The sequence below is a fragment of the Cynocephalus volans genome, chromosome 12, assembly GCF_027409185.1.
Source record: "Cynocephalus volans isolate mCynVol1 chromosome 12, mCynVol1.pri, whole genome shotgun sequence".
Taxonomy (NCBI): Eukaryota; Metazoa; Chordata; class Mammalia; order Dermoptera; family Cynocephalidae; genus Cynocephalus; species Cynocephalus volans.
In genome coordinates this window covers 107,373,975-107,398,799 of record NC_084471.1, presented here as the reverse complement: position 1 = coordinate 107,398,799, position 24,825 = coordinate 107,373,975, and the positions used below count along the sequence as shown (strand labels likewise).

The 24,825-nt window shown below is 37.8% G+C and overlaps 1 protein-coding gene across 1 annotated transcript in view; it reads right to left on the bottom strand.

Annotated features, from left to right (window-relative positions):
* Window positions 1–3,697: 3,697 nt before the first annotated feature.
* Window positions 3,698–24,825, bottom strand: part of LOC134391860 (antigen WC1.1-like) — a 74,893-nt gene continuing 53,765 nt past the window's right edge. Inside the window, exon 13 of the mRNA XM_063115766.1 lies at window positions 3,698–3,819. Within this exon, the coding sequence (XP_062971836.1) occupies window positions 3,698–3,819 (122 nt within the window). The remainder of the gene's footprint in view (window positions 3,820–24,825) is intronic.

Here is a 24,825-nt window from a genome sequence, read left to right as displayed (position 1 = left end):
GGTGGTTGGAACTGCCTCACTCTCCTCTTGGTGTCCTTGGTGCGATCCTAGGTGGCAGTGGAGTTATCTAGTGGTGACAACAGCAGCAGCAATGGCTGCAATGACCCTACTGTTGTCTGCAGTAGCCCTGGTGGTTGCACAGCCAATTTGCTGCAGGGGCAGGACCACTGTAGTCTGCCACTTTCTCACTCACTCCCTCAAGTGGCCCTGGCAGCTGTAGGGTCAATTTGAAACAGAGTAAGGCTAGGCCTGTGAACCAAACTGACTCCATTTTCCCTGCAGAGGACACTTTGTTACTTTTCCCACTTCTAAGTCATGAGGCCCCTAAGGGCAAATGATTACCCCATGGGCTGCCCTGACAAAACAGACTGAGATAAGAGAGGAAACAGTTCTTTACTGAATTGCAAAACCCCTCCCCAAGGCTTGTTTACTATAATTGCAAAAGTTACAGATTAACCCTAAGACCCCTTTAGGAATTCCCACCTGCACACAAAGCATCAAGTTGACTGCTACAATGACCCTCCTGGGGTGACAATGATGAACACCACTGCCATGCATGCATCCATGATGCAACCAGGAAGAATAGAATGGACCACCTCCAGTGATGCTGGCCTGCCACCCCTTAACTCCTATTCCTATAAAAGACCCTGAACAGCTCCCCTTGGGGGGCTAACTTTACTGTGGCTACCCCCCTTATGCATAAGTCTATCTCCTCTTTTAATAAAGCATTGCTTGCTTTATTGTTGGGTACATTGTTCATTTCTATGACTTTGGAATCCGAGAGCCTAATTTAATCACTGGCAAAAATTGGAAAGCTTTGGGCACCAGAGGGGACTCCAGCTGCAAGAGGCAAGTGGCCACTAGGACTATTTGGCTCCCATGTCTCTGCTGCTGGTAGATCTCTCCTGGAGTCCCTGGCCTAAATTCTGACAAGGCAATGCTTAATTCTCTTTACCTTTCTCTGATTTTCTGAGCCCTCTTCTGTATAGGTGCACCCTGAAGGGCTCCTGCTTATGCTTTGTTTTTCTGATTAAACCTAATGGATATTTTTCTAGTTTATGCTGATAACAGTGGGGAGACCTGCTTTTATCAATTACTGTTAATGGAATAGAATGGCCCTACTGATTAGGACTAGGCTAAACTGGACCCCACTGCTCCTCTTTTCTCTTTGTTTGTTTGCTTTGTTAGACATTTAGTTGAGTACCAGTAATCTGAATAAACCTTCCAATCCTTGCATCAACTTTTGGACTTTCAGGTCATTTGTTTAAGGCAAGAGGGCAAGCCAAGCCTGACCTGTCAGTAATAGTCTGGCCTGGTCAGAGCTGCAGTACCAGTTTGGGTGGTTTCCAGCAACAGCAGCTGCTAGAGCCATGCTGCAGGCAACGGCAGCCTTGGATGGGGTGAAACCCTCAGTGGGAAGGCGGGTGATGGTTCCGTGTCCTGATGATGTCACTGTGAGAGCAGTGCTGGTAGTGAAGTGCCTGTTTTGGTCTTCTTCTGTGGGAAAAACACATCCTCGGTTTCTCTAGTCCACCACCTCCAAGAGTTTTTTTCTAAGTAGAGGAACAGAATGTTTCAGTGCTCTAAGGTAGAACACAGAATACATGTGCAAGAAATAATAAAGCAAAGCTAAAACAGAGAAGGGGAGAATAACAAAATATTGCAGCCAATCAGGAATCTGATCAACTGAATGTGCTTCAAAAAACAACACTTCAGTTACAATGTGGAGAATGGATTGGGCGGTGATAATAACGCAGAGAGGCCACTGGGAGAAAGTTGTTGCTTTCCACAGTGTCCTGTAGGCAGTGGGTGACAGTGGCTTGGTTAATATTGATAGCAATGGAAATGGAGAAAAGAAGCCACATTCAAAACTATTTAAATAGTGGAGTCATTTCCATTGGTGATGTAATGAACGTAGGGTCCTAACAGAGAAAGGAAAAACTTAAGAGTTATTCCCTAGATTTCTGACTTGGGCAATCGAGTGGGTGATAATGCCGTTTACTGAGTGTAGGAAGATTGGTGGACGAATATAGAGAGATAATAAGCTTACTTTGGGAAATATTAAGGTTCAGGTACATTTTGGACATTTTGTAGGCACATCAATATATGTATCTAGAGCTCTTAAGAGGTACTTGGCCTGGAGTTGTAACTGAAGCATGAAGGTAGATTGCTAAAGGAGAGAGTGTACAGTGAGATGACCCGGAGCCTGGTCCTGATGAAGTCTGAGTTTTGGTAGTTGGAGAGAATAGGTAAAGTGAGGAAATAAGGCTGAGAATGAGTGGCCTCAGAGAAAGAAAGGAAAGCTATGATATTCTGTCAAGGATTTTCTTGAAAAAGGTTTTCAGGAAAAGGCACTGGTCATCCTGTAGGATTCTGCTGAGGGATTAAGAAAATATTAAAACTTGAAATGTACTTTGGATTTGTTAGGAGGAGTTTAGGAAGAATGTGTAGGATAAATTCAGAATGGAGTGATTTCAGGAGTAATAGAAGTTTCTTACACTCAGATAAAATTCTTTTCCAGGAAATGACTGGTCTTTCTCCTTCCATACGTACTGTTCTAGAGCAACTTTTTCTTTTCTTCTGTATGATGTCTTGGACTCTTACCACGGCCAGTTGATGTGGCGTCCTCACGGTGACTGCACTCATGATTTCCCCATCCATGGTGACTGCAGTTCCAGAGCACTGACTCATTCCCAGGGCAGGAAATGTCATCCAGCCAAACGGGGCTAGATGCAGCAATGCTATTAACGACTCAGAAAAAGTAAAAGAAGATGGGCATCCCAGTTACCTGCCCACCACAGCAGCAATGCTCACGTGCCAGCCATCACTACACACAGTGCCCTGTCTTTCTCAGAATTTCACCTCTACTCTCCCTGAACAGGAGCTGCTTCCATCCACCAACCTCAAATCCAAATTGGCTTTACCTATAAGAAAGACAAACAGACATGCCAGAAGTGGGTGCAACGTTGAGTCTGAAATAAAATCAAAAGGATAATAAGAAGAAACACTTATTATTAATGAAGTTACCAAAAACAGAAAACTATCCATTGAAAACATTTAAAGGGAGGACTATATGAGACGTCTCTAAACACAAATACACAGGCAAAGAACCTTCCTAGGAGGAAATATCCTTCACAAATATTTGTTCTTTCAGTGTACCCAGTATATGAAAAAAGACACTTAAATCAACACTACTCACCTTTCTTCATTTATTTCTAAACTCGAGTATAGTTATAAAAAAGAACAATAATTGGACATTACTTTGGAAGTATGAAAAAGCATAGAATACAAGGGTACTTTAAAAAGCTCATGGGAAGATTTGTATTATCTTTTAGTGCTATTTTTTTCCACAAACTTTTTGAAGCACTCTCATATATGAAACATTTTCTGCACCTCCCAGACAGACACTAGTAAAGTCAGAGTAGCCACCTCCAGCTTTCAGTAGACGCTTCCTTAGGGAAGCTCTCACCTCACATTCTTGCTCTGGTTAGGCTCCTACCGGAACAGGGCACACCAGCATCCTCTCCGTGACTGTGGTCGTGGTTTCGCCATTTCCGGTGTTGGCACTCCCAGAGAGCTGACTCATTCCCATAACAGGAAACATCATCAAGCCAAATTTTTCCATGCCCAGTCATGGCATTTCTAAGACCAGGTGTGGTGAGAATAAATGGACACCCTAGCTGTTTGCACACAGCAATCACAGCTGCAGTGTTCCAACCATCATCACACACGGTCCCCACTCTCCCTGGAATTTCACCTTTGCTCTCCCAGAGCAGTGACTGTCTCCATCAGTCAGCCTCAATTCCAGATCTGTTTCATCTGCAAGAAAGACGGAGACACACATTAGAGGTGGCAAAGGTTAGAATGCAGAGATAATATAAGTAGATGAGATAAATGATGATAATTTAGCTTGAATGTTGTTAGAACTTATAGGAGAGGGAAAAGAAAAATGAACGAATTTGAGATGAAGAGCTTCGATTCTCACTATAGAAAACCAGAGACAACCTGACAGCATAGTCTTGTTTTAAATTCTAAAGTCAAAATAAAAAAAGAGTGGGAAGGAACTTTTCCTTTTGATGTGATTCCCACCAATATAAGCCACAGAAAAAGGAATGTTGGCAGGCAGGATGCCAGTAAAGTCCCTTGGCCAGGCAGTTTCAAAATAATCTATACTTAAGGATTATGCCTCACATCTTCAAAGGAGATGTTTTACATTCTTTAATTTAATAATTGAAAACACCTTGGAAGGTTGACATAATAATCTTCACATTTATAACCTATTCAGTAAAATCTACAGCATTAAATACTTTTGAGTATTTCTAGCTTCAAATACTTTAAACACATTCCACAATAAGTCTTGCAGGAGAAGACCTGGACGTCCATGCTTAACATGTTACTCGACCTTCCCTGGCCACAGCTACGTGGATCAGAGATGAGCAACTGCTTCAGGAAAAGTCAGTCCTTCCTTCAGATGGTCGTTTACCACTCTTATTTCCCATCTTAAAATTTGAAATAAGAAAAATGAAGGATGATGTGGATAGTTTTGCCGTTGAAGTCATGAGACTAAGTGGAATTAGCATTAAACTAAAGATACTTGCTGCAAGGTAAAATTTTGAGTAGCGGACATTAAGAAATAATTACTTTAAGAATTTAATAGGGAAACAAATGTGAGGGAGAAAAGATTAAAGCAATACAAATTTCATATCGCATTTAGAATACGAAAATTTATGATGATAAGTTTTATGTGTATAATGATGGTGAGAATCATGAGAGGGTGTGATAGTAAGAGCAAGTGAGGTCAAGGGAGAAAGAGAAACAGTAAAGAGAAAGAAAAGGAGGGGAAAGAAAAAGGGAAAGACGGAAGAGAGAGAGAGAATGAATGTAACAGGAAAGCCTTCCCAGTTCTGATTTCCAGTTCCTAATGACTCAGCTCAAAGCCACTTTTCACAGACGATCACACTACTGTCTCTGGCAGTGAATGGCGAGTTAACCATGAGTTTTCATTCAGTCTGGTCTTACCTATACCACATTCAAAGAAATAATTGGATATTTTGGTTTTCTTATATCTCCCTGTCTCAGTTCCTAGTACTGTTATTATTTCCAATTTTTTTTATATGTACATTTTTTTTTAGTTGAAACCTATATGGCCATTCTAATGCCTGTGCTCACATCATATAACTCTTAAATCTAATTATAGCTCATAAAATTATAGTTGGTACACACGCATATATGTATATTCTATTATAGTTAACATTTGCCATATCTATTTTTATACCTATTGATTTAGGAGTCATTTTCAACATGCAACCAGTATTTTTACTGTAACCAGATTCATACAATAGAGTGATAGAAAATTATTCCCGTTAATAATTTTTTTTTCTTTAACAAGTAAAAACATTAATTTCTAAAAGATTGCTCTACAATAAAAATGATAATGGAAAGCATTATTTATAGTTTTTTTTATTGCCGTTCTTTTAATTTTGTGACTCCAATTTTAACTGTTGGTATTGATTCACTGCTTATAAAAACTTGCAACTCCTTTCACTCCCCAGTTTTTGCTGATTACATTACAATTTTACCACTGTCAATGCTTATGACATTTATATTCTGTTCTGTAACAATAATCTCCATAAATATTTTAGCCTGATTTAGATGATGAAACTCTGCATTTTGAGTTTGCTCTATAATAAGATAAGACTTTGGTGACCTGCCTTGGGAGGGAGTGAGTATTTCCTGCATGTGGGAGAGACAAGAACCATTGGGGGCCAAATGACAGGTTGTAGTAGACAGTCCCTAAGATGCTTCCCAATGATTCCTGCTTCCTGGCATTCATACACTTATACAATCTCCCCTTCATGATTCACTTCCAATTAATAGAGTAGTGCAGCAATGATGGAATGTCACTTCTGAAATTAGGTTCTAAAAAGACTGTAGCTTTAGTATTGTGTTCTCTCTCATTATTTTTTTTTCTTTTGGTAAGTTTGTGACTTTCAAAATAAAAATAAAAACTATATCAAAAATTACAATGCCAAATTTAGCAAAAATATTTAAAGTCACTAAATCTTAGATTTACCACAGGTAAATTTGGTTTGACAGTACAAAAATCTATACATATCAAGCGCCACAATAATAGATTTTGGGAAAAAATCCATATAATCATTTCAGTGATGTAGTAAAATAATTTGATAACAATCAAGGCCTACTTGTGATAAGAACATTTTACAAACTAGGAATAGAAATAAACTCCCTCTTTCTAAGTGATATCTAATAAAAACACACAGCAAGAATAATCTTAAAAGGGGGGACATTGAAAGCATTCCCTTTAAATCAAGAGCAGGAATAAGATGTCCACGATCATTGTTTCTATCTAGTATTGTACTAGAGATTCTAGCTAGTGCAATAAAGCAAGAAAAAGAAATTTTAAAAAATTATAGAGAAAAAAGTTGAATTGCCTTTATTTCAGGCATAATTGTTTATGTAAAAATATATATCCAACTCATTTTTAGATATAATAAGAAAGGCTGGCAATGAGGCTGGCTAGAATGTCAATATATAATAATAATAATAATGATACTTTCTAAAATTTTAGAAAAGTTCAGTTAATATAATTTTGAACACATATTTATACTAGCAACAAAATTATTATTGATACCAAAGAATTAATCTAACAAAAATAAGATATGTCTACAAAAGACTGTATAACAATATTGAGAGACAATAAAGAATATTTGAATGGGCCTTACATAGCAACTTCAGTAATAAAAAGCATCGGTATTGTAAAGATTGTAATTCTTCCCTTACTAGCCTATAAATTCAGTGCCTGTGAAAATTCAGACATGTGATTTTAAGAACTTGTCAAGCATATTCCAACATTTATATAGAAAAGTAAAAGAGTAAGCATATTTAAGACATTTCTGAATAAAAATAATTTGATGTACATGCCCTGGTATATATAAAAACATATTAGAATGCTAGATTAATTAGGACAGTGGGGTACTGGTGTGGGTATAGACAAATTGCTGATTAAAACAAAATAAGCTGCCTTCAACCTATGATACATGCTATAGATGGCAACTCAAATTAATATGGAAAAGAAAGTCTCTACAGTAAATGATGCTAGGATAACTGGTTATGTATTTGGAAAAAAGTCATACTGGACCTGTATCTTATATGATGTATAAACATCTAATTAGGAAAATCACAGATATATATGTGAAAAGCAATACTTTATAACATCTAGAAGGGAAAACATAATATTCATTTTGACTTTGGGTAAATAATTTTTTAAAACATGATGCAAAGTACTAATTCTTAAAGAAAATGGTTGATAAATTAAGAACTTCACTTCTTCAACTTTAAACTTCATTTAAAAAGTGAAAAGACAAGTCACAAACTTGGAGACTATATCTGCAAAAAAATTATGACTATGGAATAGTATCTAGATTATATTTTAAAAAGATATATATGTATATAGAAAAATAGGAAAAAGGGCAAGTGACTTGAACAGACACCTCACAGAAGGAAACAAAGGCATGGCCATTACATATACGGAAAGATGCGTAAACTTATTAGTATTTAGGAAACTGAAAATTAGGAAAATGAGATATAGCCTCACACTCTCTAACTGGCAGAAATTTAGAACTCTGCATATTTTAAATGTTAGAGAGGATATGGATTATTGGGAATATATATACATTGCTGGTGGAATTCATCATATCTGGTAAAGTTGAAGACATGCATATCCTAGCATCTGGTAACTCCAATTCTATCTGCAGACCTTAGGTAAACTCCCACAAATATGCACGAGATACACATACAAGAATATTTATACCAGCACGTTTGATAATAGGAATTTAAAATCCAAATGACTATTAGTAGGATAATAGATAAATCCAGTGGGAATATTTGTTTATAGAAAAGAATGTATTTTACATTGCATGAGTGAAAACTAAATTAACTATAGCTATTGCAACAACAGAGATGAAGCTTAGAAATACAGTACTGAAAGATAAAGCAAGTCCCATCACACTAAGTGCAGTTTAATACTTTATAAAACTTAAAAGACAAGTAAAACTAAACATATTATTTCTGCATCTATATCTGTTATATGAGAAAGCAAAGCAATGAGAAATGCATTATTCAAGACAGATATCATCTCTAGTGAGAGTAGCAAGTAGGTGGAAGACAAAAGGAACACACTATTAGAAAAAAGCAATTGATAAAAATCCAGTTTCCTGGTAGAGTGATGAGTTCACATGTATTCATTACATTATGCTTAAGAAGTTGTATATATGTCATGGACATTTTTGTATAATCAAGTATTATATTAAGCAGAAAGAAATTTAAAGCATCTAGAAAAGCAAATAAATTAACTGAAAATATTTGCAATGTGACAAGAAGCAGTACTATTTTGGAATATCAATATATCATGCTATTCTAATGTTAGAGATGTAAAAATGCGTGAATGAAGTAAACATTCAATTAAAATAAATGAGCATTTGAATACCATGGTTCGATCTCAACAGCATTTAAAATGTTAATTTGGCAACAATACAATACTATTTGGCTGTAACTTTGACACTACTTAAAAATAAAATGATAATTTTTATATCAGATCTATAAAATATAATTTATTTGGAAGATTATTAAATAATTAAAATATAAAACATAATTAAATAACTTCAATAATCTCTCATAGGGTCTATCTGGGTATATCCAGATGGTATAAACTTATACAGCCAATAAAACATTGTATCAAAAAACCAACTTTTTGATTCGTTGATCTTTTGAATTGTTTTTTGGTTTTCAATTTCATTCAGTTCTGCTCTGATCTTAATGATTTCTTTCCGTCTGCTAACTTTAGGATTGGATTGTTCTTGTTTTTCTAGTTCTTTAAGGTGAAGTGTTAGGTTGTTCACTTGCCATCTTTCCATTCTTCTGAAGTGAGCATTTAATGCAATAAATTTTCCCCTCAATACTGCTTTTGCAGTATCCCACAGGTTTTGGTATGATGTATCATTGTTTTCATTAGTTTCAATAAACTTTTTGATTTCCTGCTTGATTTCTTCTTGGACCCATATGTCATTAAGTAGAATGCTGTTTAATTTCCATGTGTTTGTATAGTTTCCAGAGTTTCGTTTGTTATTAATTTCTAGTTTTAATCCATTGTGGTCTGAGAAGATACATGGGATAATTCCAATTTTTTTGAATTTATTGAGACTTGATTTGTGACCTAATATGTGATCTATCCTGGAGAATGATCCATGTGCTGATGAGAAGAATGAATATTCTGAGGTTGTTGGGTGGAATGTTCTGTGGATATCTGCCAATTCCAATTGGTCTAGAGTCTTGTTTAGATCTTGTGTTTCTCTACTGATTCTTTGCCTAGATGATCTGTCTAATATTGACAGTGGAGTGTTCAGGTCCCCTGCTATTATGGTATTAGTGTCTATTTCCTTCTTTAGGTCTAATAGAGTTTGTTTTATAAATCTGGCTGCTCCAACATTGGCTGCGTACATATTTATGATTGTTATGTCTTTTTGATGGATCAGTCCTTTTATCATTAAGTAGTGTCCCTCATTGTCTCTTTTTATGGTTTTTAGTTTAAAGTCTATTTTGTCAGATATAAGAATAGCCACTCCAGCTCGTTTTTCTTTTCTGTTTGCATGGTAAATCTTTTTCCATCCTTTCACTCTTAGTCTATGTGAATCTTTATGGGTGAGGTGGGTCTCATTCAAAAGATCAACGAATCAAAAAGTTGGTTTTTTGAAAAGATAAATAAAATTGACAAACCATTAGCATGGCTAACAAAAAAAAGAAGAGAGAAGACTCAAATAACAAAAATTAGAAATGAAAAAGGCGATATTACAACTGATTCATCTGAAATACAAGGAATCATTCGAGACTACTATAAACAACTATACGCCAACAAATTTGAAAATCTGGAGGAAATGGATAAATTTCTGGACACACACAAGCTCCCAAAACTGAACCGTGAAGACGTAGAAAATTTGAACAGACCAATAACAATAAAGGAGATTGAAGCTGTTATCAGAAGGCTCCCAACAAAGAAAAGCCCAGGACCAGATGGATTCACAGCAGAATTTTACCAAACATTCAAACAGGAATTGACACCGATTCTTTACAAACTATTCCAAAAGATTGAAACGGACGCAAATCTCCCAAACTCATTCTATGAAGCAAACATCATCCTGATACCAAAACCAGGTAAAGATATAACCAAAAAAGAAAACTACAGGCCGATATCCTTGATGAATATAGATGCAAAAATCCTCACTAAAATACTAGCGAACAGAATACAGCAACACATACGTAAAATTATTCATCACGATCAAGTGGGATTCATCCCAGGGATGCAAGGTTGGTTCAACATACGCAAATCAATAAATGTGATACACCATATTAATAAACTCAAACACAAGGACCATATGATCATCTCTATAGATGCTGAAAAAGCATTTGATAAAGTTCAGCACTCATTCATGACAAAGACCCTCTATAAGTTAGGTATAGAGGGAAAGTATCTCAACATAATTAAAGCCATATATGACAAACCCACTGCCAATATCATCCTGAATGGGGAAAAGCTGAAAGCTTTTCCTTTAAGAACAGGCACTAGACAAGGATGCCCACTCTCACCACTCCTATTCAACATAGTGTTGGAAGTACTAGCCAGAGCAATCAGAGAAGAGAAGGAAATAAAGGGCATCCAGATTGGAAAAGATGAAGTCAAACTGTCCCTGTTTGCAGATGACATGATCCTATATATCGAACAGCCTAAAACCTCTACAAAAAAACTCTTGGAATTGATAAATGATTTCAGCAGAGTAGCAGGATACAAAATCAACACACAAAAATCAGTAGCATTTCTTTTCTCCAATAGTGAACATGCAGAAGGAGAAATCAAGAAAGCCTGCCCATTTACAATAGCCACCAAAAAAATAAAATACTTAGGAATTGAGTTAACCAAGGAGGTGAAAAATCTCTATAATGAGAACTACAAACCACTGCTGAGAGAAATTAGAGAGGATACAAGAAGATGGAAAGATATTCCATGCTCTTGGATTGGAAGAATCAACATAGTGAAAATGTCCATACTACCCAAAGTGATATACAAATTCAATGCAATCCCCATCAAAATTCCAAAGACATTTTTCTCAGAAATGGAAAAAACTATTCAGACATTTATATGGAACAATAAAAGACCACGAATAGCCAAAGCAATGCTCAGCAAAAAAAATAAAGCTGGAGGCATAACACTACCTGACTTTAAGCTATACTACAAAGCTATAATAACCAAAACAGTATGGTACTGGCATAAAAACAGACATATTGATCAATGGAATAGAATAGAGAATCCAGAAATCAACCCACACACTTACTGCCATCTGATCTTTGACAAAGGCACCAAGCCTATTCACTGGGGAAGGGACTGCCTCTTCAGCAAGTGGTGCTGGGATAACTGGATATCCATATGCAGGAGAATGAAACTAGATCCATACCTCTCACCGTATACTAAAATCAACTCAAAATGGATTAAGGATTTAAATATACACCCTGAAACAATAAAACTTCTTAAAGAAAACATAGGGGAAACACTTCAGGAAATAGGACTGGGCACAGACTTCATGAATATGACCCCAAAAGCACGGGCAACCAAAGGAAAAATAAACAAATGGGATTATATCAAACTAAAAAGCTTCTGCACAGCAAAAGAAACAATTAAAAGAGTTAAAAGACAACCAACAGAGTGGGAGAAAATATTTGCAAAATATACATCTGACAAAGGATTAATATCCAGAATATATAAGGAACTCAAACAACTTTACAAGAAGAAAACAAGCAACCCAATTAAAAAATGGGCAAAAGAGCTAAGTAGGCATTTCTCTAAGGAAGATATCCAAATGGCCAACAGACATATGAAAAAATGCTCAACATCACTCAGCATCCGGGAAATGCAAATCAAAACCACATTGAGATACCATCTAACCCCAGTTAGGATGGCTAAAATCCAAAAGACTATGAACGATAAATGCTGGCGAGGCTGCGGAGAAAAAGGAACTCTCATACATTGTTGGTGGGATTGCAAAATGGTGCAGCCTCTATGGAAAATGGTATGGAGGTTCCTTAAACAATTGCACATAGATCTACCATACGACCCAGTCATCCCACTGTTGGGAATATACCCAGAGGAATGGAAATCATCAAGTCGAAGGTATACCTGTTCCCCAATGTTCATCGCAGCACTCTTTACAATAGCCAAGAGTTGGAACCAGCCCAAATGCCCATCATCAGATGAGTGGATACGGAAAATGTGGTACATCTACACAATGGAATACTACTCAGCTATAAAAACGAATGAAATACTGCCATTTGCAACAACATGGATGGACCTCGAGAGAATTATATTAAGTGAAACAAGTCAGGCACAGAAAGAGAAATACCACATGTTCTCACTTATTGGAGGGAGCTAAAAATTAATATATAAATTCACACACACATACACAGATACACACACAAACCGGGGGGGGGGGGGGGGAAGAAGATATAACAACCACAATTATTTGAAGTTGATACAACAAACAAACAGAAAGGACATGGTTGGGGGGGAGGGAGAAGGGAGGGAGGTTTTGGTGATGGGGAGCATTAATCAGCTACAATGTATATCGACAAAATAAAATTTAAAAAAAAAAAAAAAATAAATAAATAAATAAAAAAAAAAAAAAAAAAAAAAAGATAATTAGCATCTGGAGTCATAAAGACAAAAAAAAAAAAAAAAAAACTCAATAATGAGAAGACAAACAATCCTGCAAAAATAGGCAAAATATTTGAACAGATACTTCACAAAAGTAGATATAGGGATGGCTAATAAAGCACATGAAGACAACCTCAACATCATTAGCAATCAAGGACACAGTTAAAACCCCTATGAGATATGGTTACTGTTGGGAAAATAGGAAAATGTCAGGGCCCCTCAGATGTTCAGAACCTTGCTGAGCTTTTGCTGTAAATATCCTCAGGTGTTCCTTGTTACTACTTAATGTAAGTTGTGTATGGGCACCCAGGTGTCCAGGGTGGTGGACTTAAATATAAAAGACTAACAGCTCTGACCCACAGTGCTTCTCAGAACTCTCAGAGAAGCCACTAGGACACTTGCTCCTAGATCTAAATAAAACCCATTCATTTTTCTATAAAAAAAAAAAAAAAAAAAAAAAAAAAACATTGTATCATAGGTGAATATGTCAGGAAGTAAAAATATTAAAGAACCATATGAGTAATAACCAGGATATTCAGTATGATACTAATTATTTTAAAAAATTATATAACCATATAAACATATACCACAAATTGGTATTTTTAAATTAGTAGGAGTGTTTTACTCTGGGTGCTAATAGTACATGTTTTTAAAATGTTGTTTAATGCTCTTTGATTTCTCTATCTTGCAGATTTTTATTAACATGTTTTTATAATTACAAAGTAAAATATCCATATTATTTCAATGAGACATTTCACATTTGGAAGTTATTTTTATCTGAAAGAAGAAAGCCTCAAAGAAAAAATTTAATATGGAATGTATAAAAATATTTCTGACACCTTTATTTACAGTATATATTTATGGGACTTCCAAAATTATTTTTACATGTTCTATTTACCTCAAAATAGTTATTATGCATAGTGAGTAGAGAAAAGGTGGGATGTATAATTATAAGCCCCCAAATAGCCATCCCTGAGAACTTGCTAAAACAGCTGGTGAGAAAACAGGAATTTAGGAGGTTGTAAATCACCACAGGAGACAAAATATTCTGATGACAGCAGAATCTTCCAAAATCTGGACAACAAAACATAGCAAGCTAGAATTTTATATCTTTCTGAGAAATGTTAGATGACCTCAGTGATTTAAACCAATAATAGGGTAAGAGCAGTTAGAAGAATTATTCTACCACCTGTCAAGAATATTGTGTAAAACCTCTTTATCCCCCAAACATGTCACACGATTAGATCATGCTTATGGTGGAAGCCACCAAATGGTTTGTATCGGGGCAGAACTGTAGCATGTGATGTTGAAAGTTTGCATTCTGTGTCCAAATACATTTTGAGGCTGTTTGGGTTGGTGAGATTAGCATTTTGGGCCCAGTTAGTTTTACTTCTCAACTCTTTGGTCCACCTTCACCCCGCTTTTATTACTGTATTTTTCCTCCTGACTTTATCACCTCACTTTGTTCATTCATTTCCTCGTTTGTTGACTGTAAGGTTTGTACTGGATGTGGTTCTTTGCTGTGGGAATAGAGGATGACTAAGTGCTCTCTCTGCATTCCACCGAGTGGCTTGTGGCTGGCGTGTACAAGCAAATCAGCATTTGTAGTTCGCTGTAATAACTGCTGATCGAGCTCATGGTCATTTACCACAGCCGTCCACTTCTCGAGAGTCAGTCTCACTGTTCTGTCTACAGAATCTTGTCACCTTCCTCACCTCCCCCTCCCTTTCTAGTTCATTCCGAGTTCTGCTGCTGGTAAAGCTTATGCTGCATGTGTGGGAAGAGAATGAGTTGAGACAGGAAAAACAACATACACGAAAGGAGTTGAGAATTTATTCTGAGAGTAATTTGGAGACTAAAGAATTTAATCAGTATATGAGAAGTAAAATTTGCATTTTAGAAAGATTATTTTTAAAGCTAGATGGGAAGATAAATTTATAGGGATTTTCAGGGATAAATTTTTTTTACAGGGATTTTACAAGGATTTATAGGGTTAAATGTACAAGGAATGCTTTAAAATAACCATTATCACCATGTTTACTTGAGAGGTATAGAAAATCTGTCATTGTTAGATAAGTATTTTAAATAGTATTTTTATTAGTATCTTATAGGAACAATGAAGTAAGAGTTAAACTAAATGTGCTTAATTCCAGATAATGAAAGTGGAAACCCTAGGGTAGGGGAGGAGCAGGACCACTGAGGGGAAGGCCCAACGTGCTTGGCTGTGCAGGAGGGGACACAGGAAGCACCGAGTGAGTGGTCTGAGACCTGGCCGCTGCTGGGGCTGCTTTGGAGGACATCTCATTGTTTTCTGATGATACTTTGAGACTAAAACTGATCCCAGGCATTTCTGTAAGGACAATTAACCCCAAATTAGGTTCTGGCAACAGTCAGTAATAATCACAAAGGAGACATTACTGTAATAACTATTATGAATAACGCCTATTATTCTTAGAAAAAGTACTCACCCCATGAGAAAACCCTCCATATAGAACCAAAAATAAAGAAATAAGTGTGGAATGGGCAATTGGTGTCCCAATTTCCTTCTTTTCCATCACTGTCCAAAACACTTATTAGCTTTTCATTTCTGGTGATAGCAATATTTAGTTCCATCAAACCTCGTGCATAAGATCGTCCTTGAGCACCATTTCACCTGCCCAGATTCCTCCAGGAAACTCTGAGTAGCATCTTAAGAGTGTTTAGAGCATCAGATAAGCTGTAAGGAGACTAGTTAGTAAGTAAGCTCTGACACCAACACCAATCATTATGGGACTATCTCTTCCTGATTCTGAAGAGATGATTCCTGGGTCCTCATAAGTCCCCAGAAGTGTACTCATGAAGTGAAAACAGATCTGTTCTTTGGAAATGAGAAGACTGCAAACTTGAGTTAGTGGACTCCAAAGGAGAAGTCATTCTGAAAGCTGAGGTGGTGTTTTCTTTGCTACTTCCTTATCACATAAGGATATGAAAACAAAGGAATTTAAAGAATCTGCCTGGAAAATCCCGCAAAATAAAGGGAATTATAAAATGCCACTCTGAACTTTCAAAAAGGTTTATATTTTGCATTTTTATTTTGTTCATAAATATGATCTTCTACTGAAGATAATTTTATAAATCTTTATCTAAAAGAGAAAATATGTCACCAGTCTTGTTTACTTAGCATACACATTACAAACAGCTTACATATTAAAGGGATCAGAAGGGAAACACAGTGCTCAAAGCTGGATTTGCTATAAAAATTTTGCTGATGTCAATATGGGCACAGGTAAATACATGTTTGAACATAATTCATATATATAAATGAGGAACAAAATGAAGCCCTTTGAAAATTAGTTTCTAATGTTAATAATGTGAAAGAAAATTGAGTCTAGTCATCAAATAAATATGAAAAACATTGGTTTAAATGATTGAAAATATTTGGTAGAAACCTGCAAGTGGCTTCTCTGCTCAGTGATTGTTCTATATTCTGATGAGCCTATATGTCTTACCCTTCTTTTTTGGGTAAACTGCTTTTCTTTTCTTTCCACATTTGGTATGTTAAGAATGGGGGATTATATCTTTTCACAAGCACATGTCTTCCTGTTTATGCTGACAAGCTCAAGAAAAAGCTAATGACCCCAAACAAGCCCATTATAGTGGTTTGCCAGGATTTTTCATACCACACTTTCATATGGAGTAGGCCGATTAATAAAAATAAAGGTAACATACAGAAATTAAAATGAGATGTAAGAAAATAAAGACTTTAGATAAATAAATTAGCCCTTATAATTAGTGGAAACATTTTGTGTTGACAGAATTCACAGCAAACTGTTGCTGGTAAATGCTTGAAATTTGATCTCACAGAAGTGAGCTAAAAATATAAAACAATGAATACCTGGTTATGACTATTTGACAGAACTCAAGCTTCCACAAAAAATTTGCTTCTGTTTTGAGTTTCTCTCATTTCCAATCTCCAAAGATCTCTCTCCCACTCAGATACCTGGTAGCAGATCCTATCTAAACGTTTGATTCCCTTTCTTACATTTACAAGGATTAAGCACAATGGATGTGATAACCTTCTTCTTTAGGCAGTAGTGGGAGATTCTGCCTCAAGGTTTCTCATAATGCTGTGATCATGTTGTAAACTGGGGCTGTGGTTTTGAGATAGGGTGACCCTCACTTTCATAACATATGCAATTCGCTTCTGTGAAACTGCTCGCTGTGTGACAAGATAGATTAATTAAGTTTAAATAGTGTTTGAATTGCTTAAAAATGTTATTGTTTAAAAATCCCCCTTGGCTCTTTAGTGCCCCCTCAATAGAAGTCAAAAGCTAAATATTAGCCTGCCTTTGCTGTTTCCTGCCTATGCTGTCCCTGACTGATAAAACCAAGAGCTGTATCCGGATATATCTAGACAACCTAAGGAGGAAACAGCCTTGTCAAGTTTTTGCCATCCCTAAGTGATTAACTGGCTTCTTTCAGCTTCTGCTGTCAGCTTGCACTAGGCCTCCCCACCCCGGCTCCTCATGCCAGGAGGGTATGTATGTATGTTTGTTAGATAAGTATTTTAAATAGTATTTTTATTAGTATCTTATAGGAACAATGAAGTAAGAGTTAAACTAAATGTGCTTAATGTGCATAAATATATGATAACTATAAGTGTGTGACTATTTGATAATTTTAACTGTGTGACTAATGTAAAATTGTACCTTTTAAAAATCCCTCTAAACTTCAATTCAGGGCTGCTTCCTTCCAAGACTTTCTTGGAGGAACAGTCACCAGCCAGCCAATAAAAACCCCCTTTTAAATTCTCAATTGGGTATTCTGGTTCCTTTTCCATGCAACAGCCTCACAACAGTTTTATGTGAAAGCTTCTGGTAAGGTCTGCTTCCTACCAGAGGAAGGATCTTCTTCCACATCTACTGTTATTCCATAGATTAAATTGTGTCCCCCAAAATTAATAGGTTGAATTTCTAACCCCCAATGTGACTGTATGTGGAGGGCCTTTAGGGAGGTGATCAAGGTTAAATGAGGTTATAGGGGCAGAGACCTAATTCAATAGAATTGGTGTCCTTATGAGAAGAAGAGACACCAAATCTCTCTCTCTTTCCACACATGCACAGATGAAAGGCCATGTGAAAACACAGAAAACAGGCAGTTGTCTGCAAGCGAAGAAGAGAACCCTTGATAAAAACCAAATTTCCCAGCATCTTGATCATGGACTTCTAGCCTCCAGAACTGTGAAAAAATAAATGTCTGTTGTTTAAGTCACCCAGCCTATGGTATTTTGTTATGTAAATTCAAGCAGACAAATGCAGATTTTGGTTTTGAGAAGCAGGGTGCTGCTGTAACAAAAAACCTAAAACTGTGGAAGTGACTTTAGAATGGTAATGGGTAGAGGCTAAAGAGTTTCAAGGTGCATGCTTGAAAAAGCCATGCTTGAAAAGACTGGTAATAGATAGAAATGAAGACATTAATAGTGACTCTGGTGAGGCCTCAGATGGAAATGAGAAACATGCTATTGGAAACTTCAGGAAAGGTGATTTTTGTTGCAAACTGTCAAAGAAATGGTCTGAACTGTGTTCTAGTGTTTTGTCAGGACAGCTGCCTTGCAACTGACAACTTTGGATATTTTTAAGCAGAGTCTAGAATGTACAGTCTGGTTTTCTCCCTTGTAATAAAGTGCTAGATGAGAAAGATAAGTGGAAGGAATCAGTAAGCAAAAAGAAAACAGAATTTGAAGATTTGGCAGCCTATTTGTATTGAAAAAAGTGATAAAGCATGTTCTGGAGAGAATACCAAGAGCGTGGCTGGACAATCACTCTGTAAGGGGATAACGGATAATGTTATTTAGTCCCTTCAGCAGGAACCAGGAATAGGGTGGGGATTATACCAGCAGCAACCCTGCTAGTTTGGATTAAAGAAGCGGAAACACAGCCAGTTTGGATCAAAGGAAACAGAGATGGGACAAAATAAAGGTTTTCTGACTTCTGGGATTCTGTAGGACAGAACAATAATAGAGATATTCAGCTGGTAACATGCTTTAAACTTGAACAAAAGGGAAGAATGGTCCTGAAGGTGATTCAGAGGTCATCAGGGCAGTCACTTTCACTATAGGACTAAGGGGAAAGGCTGTTTTGTCATTAGTTTCAGAGAATGGGGCTGTCTCCTCAGTTTCAGCAGGCCAGGCTGCCCCGACCCAGAGCCTAAGTGGTGGGACTGCCACAAAGAGCTCGAGTGGCCAGGCTATCACCTAGGGCAGTGGACCTGGATGGTAGAAGATCCAGCCAAAGATGGTTATTCTTGAACCTTAAGATCTAATGGAACTTGCTTTGCCAGGTTTTGAACTTACTTGCGACCTGGCACCACCTCCTTGTTCCCATTTTTCCCTTTTGGAATGAGAATGTGTATTCTATGCCTGCTCCACCACTGTTTTTCTGAAGCACATAACTTGTCTGGTTTCACAGGTTCACAGCTGGAGACAAATTTTGCCTCAGTATGAATCACACCTTTCTTCTTCATCCATATCTGATTTTGACTTTAGACTTTATAATTAATGCTGGAATGGGTTAAGACTTTTTGGGGTGTTGAAACAAGGTGAATATATTTTGTATGGGAGAATAACATGAATTTGGCAAATGAGGAAGTGGGTGGAATGTTATATACTGAATTGTGTCCCTTCAAAATTCATAGGTTGAAGCCACAATATGACTGTATTTTGCGATTGGGCCTTTGGGGAGGTAATTGAGATTAAATAAAGTTTTATGGGTGGAGTTCTAATTCAAGAATTGGTGTCCTTATAAGAAGAAAAGAGACACCAGAGAGCCCTCTCTTTCTCCAGACATGCACAGAGAAAAGGCCATATGAGAACACAGAGGGAAGGTGGCTGTCTTCAAGCCAGGAAGAAAGCTCTCACAAGAAACCAAACTTGTTGGCACCTTGATCATTGACTTCTAGCTTCTAGAATTGTGACAAAATAAATTTCTGTTGTTTAAGCCACCCATTCTGTGGTATTTTGTTACGACAGCCAGAGCAGACTAATACAGTCACTAATGTGGCCGTTGGCAGGATTCAGTTCCTTGCGGGATGCTGTACTGAGGGACTCAGCTTCTCACACTGAATTGGACAGAGGCCACCCTCAGTTCCTTGCCAGCAGGACCCCTCCATAGGACAGATGAAGTGTAAACTCTTACAGAGAGGGAAAGAGAGAGAGAGAGAACTAGAAATATGGAGTCACAGTTCTTTCTAACCCAATCTTGAAAGATATATATCAGCACATTTGCCATATTCTATTCATCAGAAGCAAGTCACTAGATCCACCCCCCACACAAGGAGAGGGGATTACACAGGGCATGAATACTTTAAGGGAGGCACAGGTGGGAACCATTATGGAAAGAACCTACAAAAGTGAACAAAAATATAATGAAGAAACCAAAAACCATGGAACAATATGTAACAGATTTATAATTAAAATATCAGTAAGAAAATGGTGACAGAATGGGACAGAAGAAATACCTGAAGACATACTGGTCAAGAATTAATGAGAAACTCCAAACCACAGATCCGTCTTACTTAAAGAACACCAAGTAAGAAAAGTGTGACGTCACAATGATGGCAAAGTAGATGATCCTGGCACCGCTCCCCTTCATGAGAACACAAATAGTAATGAATCGAGCATGAAATTGCCACCATGTATTCACCAGAATGCACCGGAAGAGGCCGAGAGGCCCTTTGAGCCCATGAAAGTGAGAAAAGCAACTACCTGTGAAAGGTAAGATCACATTAGACTCCTCCGTTCCCTCCCCTAAATGGCAGAGCACCGCTCCTAAAGAAGCTCCTTAGAGCCCAAAGAAGTGAGAAAAGCTGCAATTGGTGAAAGAAAAGATCACTTCAGACCACTCTCCATTCCCAGATCTAAAATGGGCATAAGGAAGTATCTGCCTTATCAGTTATCATGAGAATTAAGTTGTCAATTCACATAATACATTTAAGCAGTCCCTAGCACATGGTAAGTACCACATAAGTGTTAGCTATTATCACATGGAGGGGAGATTTCACCATCCAGGGGACATGTTGAGCAATCAAAGTGGGGAGGGAACATTACTGCTAACATTCTCTCAAACAGTGGTGAAAATTATGAAAGCACCACAACGATTTTCTTTTACCACCTAGTAGTGTATCAGCAGAGAAATATTTTAGCTAATGATGTCTGATACGCACATTTGGTAAAATAAATCTAAAATATAGGCAAAGGTTCTATTTTACATTAAATATGAGGGGTCTTCAAAAAGTTTATGTAAAGGTTTGTATTATCTTTTAATTCTATTTTTTCACAAACTTTTTGAAATATCCTCATATTACTTTAAAATATGTACATGAGGATTTATGTTAATTACTATATAGTCAGGGTTTCTAGGTGTACACACTATGATAGGATACGTATATGAATGTATGTTCATATTTACACATACATACATATTGCCTGGCATGTAATTGGGTGCATAGTACATGGAATATAATTGAGTGTTTAATATACAATACCTGACAAATAGATGTTTAATAAATTTTGTTGAATAAAAGAGTAAATGATTAGACATTTTAATTTATGCCATATATGTTTGAAATAGACAAGAGGTGCAAAAGCAATGAGAAGTGAGCCAAATGGTATGGTTCTGCAAGATATTTGCTTTGATAGCCTAAATGCCAGAAAAGGGTATATGTTATACCTGGATTAAAAAGCAATTTCCACCTTTGGTTCAAACATCCCAGTCCCACTAATGCTCTTACGGTCACAGGACCCTGTCAAAAACCACAGCAGCCTCACCCACAGTGGCCACTTTAGCTGAACAGCTATAGAAGGCCCTGGCATCCCTCTTGGGGGTGAAGGGTCCCACCCAAACTGATAACACCTCACCCAGAGTACCCCACCTTCAACAGTGGTGCTGCAAACCATCTCATTGTCTCTCCTGAGAATACAGTCCCCCCTCCCACAAATCCAGCGACCCCATTCAGTCTACACAGTCTAGGTGAGGGGCTGTTGAACATCTCATTATCCCCCTCAAAGCCTAAGGTCCTAATCCCACCCCCCAGGACCCCCACCCAGGGTTGTCCATTTAAGCTGAAGAACTTCAGCTCATTCCAGAGCACCTATCAGGGTCATTGGTCATTAGCTGGGGTACCAGTAAGTCCACCCACAGTCACTCACCGTTTTAGTCCATTTTTGTGTTGCTATAACAGAAATCCCTGAGACTAGGTAATTTATAAAGAACAGAGGTTTATTTGGCTTACAGTTCTGGGACAGCTGCATCTGGCACGGGCCTCACGCTGCAAAGTGGCAGGCAGCCAGCAAGTACAAGCAGATCACATGGCAAGAGGAAGCAAGAGAGAAAGAGAGAGGAGGTGCCAGGGTCCTATAAATAACCAGGTGTCACTGAAACTAATAGAGTGAGATCTCACTCAAGACCCCCACCTCCCAGAGACAGCATTAATCCATTCATGAGGGATCTGCCCCCATGACTAAAACAGCTTCCAGCACTACCACATTGGGGATCAGATTTCCACTTGAGTTTTGGTGGGGACAACACATCCAAACTCTATCACTCACCTCAGGCAAGGAGCAATAGGGCGTCCAGAAATTTCTCCTCCAGAATCCAAGATCTTGCTCAAGACCTTGGCAACCCAACCTAGTGCCACTAACTTTAGTAAGGAACTACTGAGTGTGCCAGTGCCTAGGCCATCGAGGTACTCCCAGACAGCTCTGATGTTGAATACAGTTGAAATCACCACAGAGAGACTGCACTACTGTGTGTATCCAGAACCAAAACTAAAACACCCTAACCAACAATCAATATAAAACCCATTGACAGGAAGGAACTTCTCTCCTTGAAAGCCACTCCTGAGTATTAGAAGAAGCAACTGCTCAACCAGATGACCAGAAGTCAATGTAGTGATACTGAAATACAAAACAAAGACACCAAGCAATATGACACTCCTAAAGGAATACAATATTTCTCCAGCACTGTTATAATGAAAAATGGAACTTTAACCTGCACAAATTGTTCCCGTAAGCACTTACTAAAAATGAGGAAAACATATCTAAAGGCATTTTAAGTGAAGCAGCTTTTTAGAGGTCAAAGCAGAACTAGACACACATTCCAGGGGCCAGCCGGTCTCAAGGACTAACCAGGCCTCTTATCTTCAGGACACCTGGCAGAGCCCAAGTGAGTAAAAAAAAATCAAACAGTCCCTTATCGGGGTGCTAGCCTGTTAAGCCTGACCATGAATAAAATCTTTGTCCAAAAAAAGTGCATAAAAACTCCAATGTAAAGGGGCGGGGGCGCTTTTCTGAAAGGCAAAGGGCCCCAGCTAGCTGGAAAATAAAATACCTCTTGCCTGATTGCAGCGTCTCTTGTCTCGTGGTCTTTGTGAAGTGAGCCACTCCGGTGTGTGGGATTTGTGCTTGGTGCACGGGTCTTACAGTACCCGACCCCAAACAAAAGGAAACCTATGAAATGGCTGAAAAAGGAATTTCAAGCAATGATCTTAAGGGAACTCAATGAGATACGAAAAAACTCAGATAGATGACACAATGAAATGGCAAAAAAATAATCCAGGATATGAAGAGGGAACTTTATAAACAGATAAATACCTTAAAAAATAATGTAGCAGAACTCATGAAACTGAAAGATTCATTCAATGAAATAAAAAATACAACTGAGAGCTTAAGCAATGGGCTAGAGCAAGAAGAAGAAAGCATTTCTGACCTCAAAGACAGGGATTTTGAAATAACTCACATGGACAAAAAAATTAAAAGACAATATAAATAAAAAAGAATTTTAAAAAATGAAGAAAACCTTCAAGAGTGATCAGACAACCCTAATCATACAAACATGTGAACTGTGGGTGCTCTGGAAGGAAAAGAGAAAGGAAAAAGCATTGAAAACCTATTCAATGAAATAACCATGGAACATCTCTCAGGTACTGGGAGAGAGATGGGCTTCCAGATCAAGGTGGCTCAAAGATCAGATTCAATACAAAAAGATCCTCTCTGAGACACATTATAGTCAAACTGTCAAGTCAAAAACAAAGTGAAAATCCTAAAACCAGCAAGAAAACGGCATCAAGTTCCTAAAAGGGAGCCCCCATCAGACTAGCAGCAGGCTTCTCAGCAAACACCCTACAGTCCAGAAGAAGACGGGATGATACATTGAAAGTACTGAAAGAAAAAGCCTGTCAGCCAAGAATACTATACCCAGAAAGCTTATCCTTCCGAAACGAAGGGGAAGTAGTGTATTTCCCAGACAAAAACTGTGGGAGTTCACCACCACACAATGAACCCTACGAGAAATCCTCAAGGGAGTCCTACATCTAGAACCCAAAAACAATAATCACTACCATGAGTACACGAGATAAAACAAAACCCACTGGTAGAGCAGATTTGCAACTGAGAAAGAGAAAGAAACAATATCTTACCAGTTCAAAAAAAACAACAAATGGCAAAGACATACAATAAAAGGGAAAAAAAGGAACAAAGGAGATTTAAAACAACCATACAAAAATCAATAAAACACCAGGAGTAAGACAATACCTTTTAATAACAACTCTAAATGTACATGAATTAAACTCCCTACTCAAAAGACACAGACTGACTAATTAGATTAGAAACTAGACCCGAGTATATGCTGTCTTCAAGAGACTCATCTCACCTGTAAGACACACACACAGACTAATAGTGAAGGGATGGAAAAAGATGCACCACACAAATGGAAAGCAAAAATGAGCAGGAGTTTCTGTTCCTCTATCAGATGAAATGGACTTTAGGAGGTCCAGATGCAGGCAAACAGCAGAGCACACCTGGGGTCCTGAGGCAGGAGCCCAGGGACAGCCTGCTCTGCCTGAATGCAGGCAAGAAATGGAGCATGCCCGGGGTCATAGGCAGAAGGGGAGGGCAGAATCCCCTGTCAGGAAACAGGCCAGGAGCATTCCCCAAACACCAGTTCCTTGCAGGTTGCCCACCACAGCCACGGCTGCTGCAAAAGAAGCCACAGCTACCATTCAGGCAGCCCGCCAGA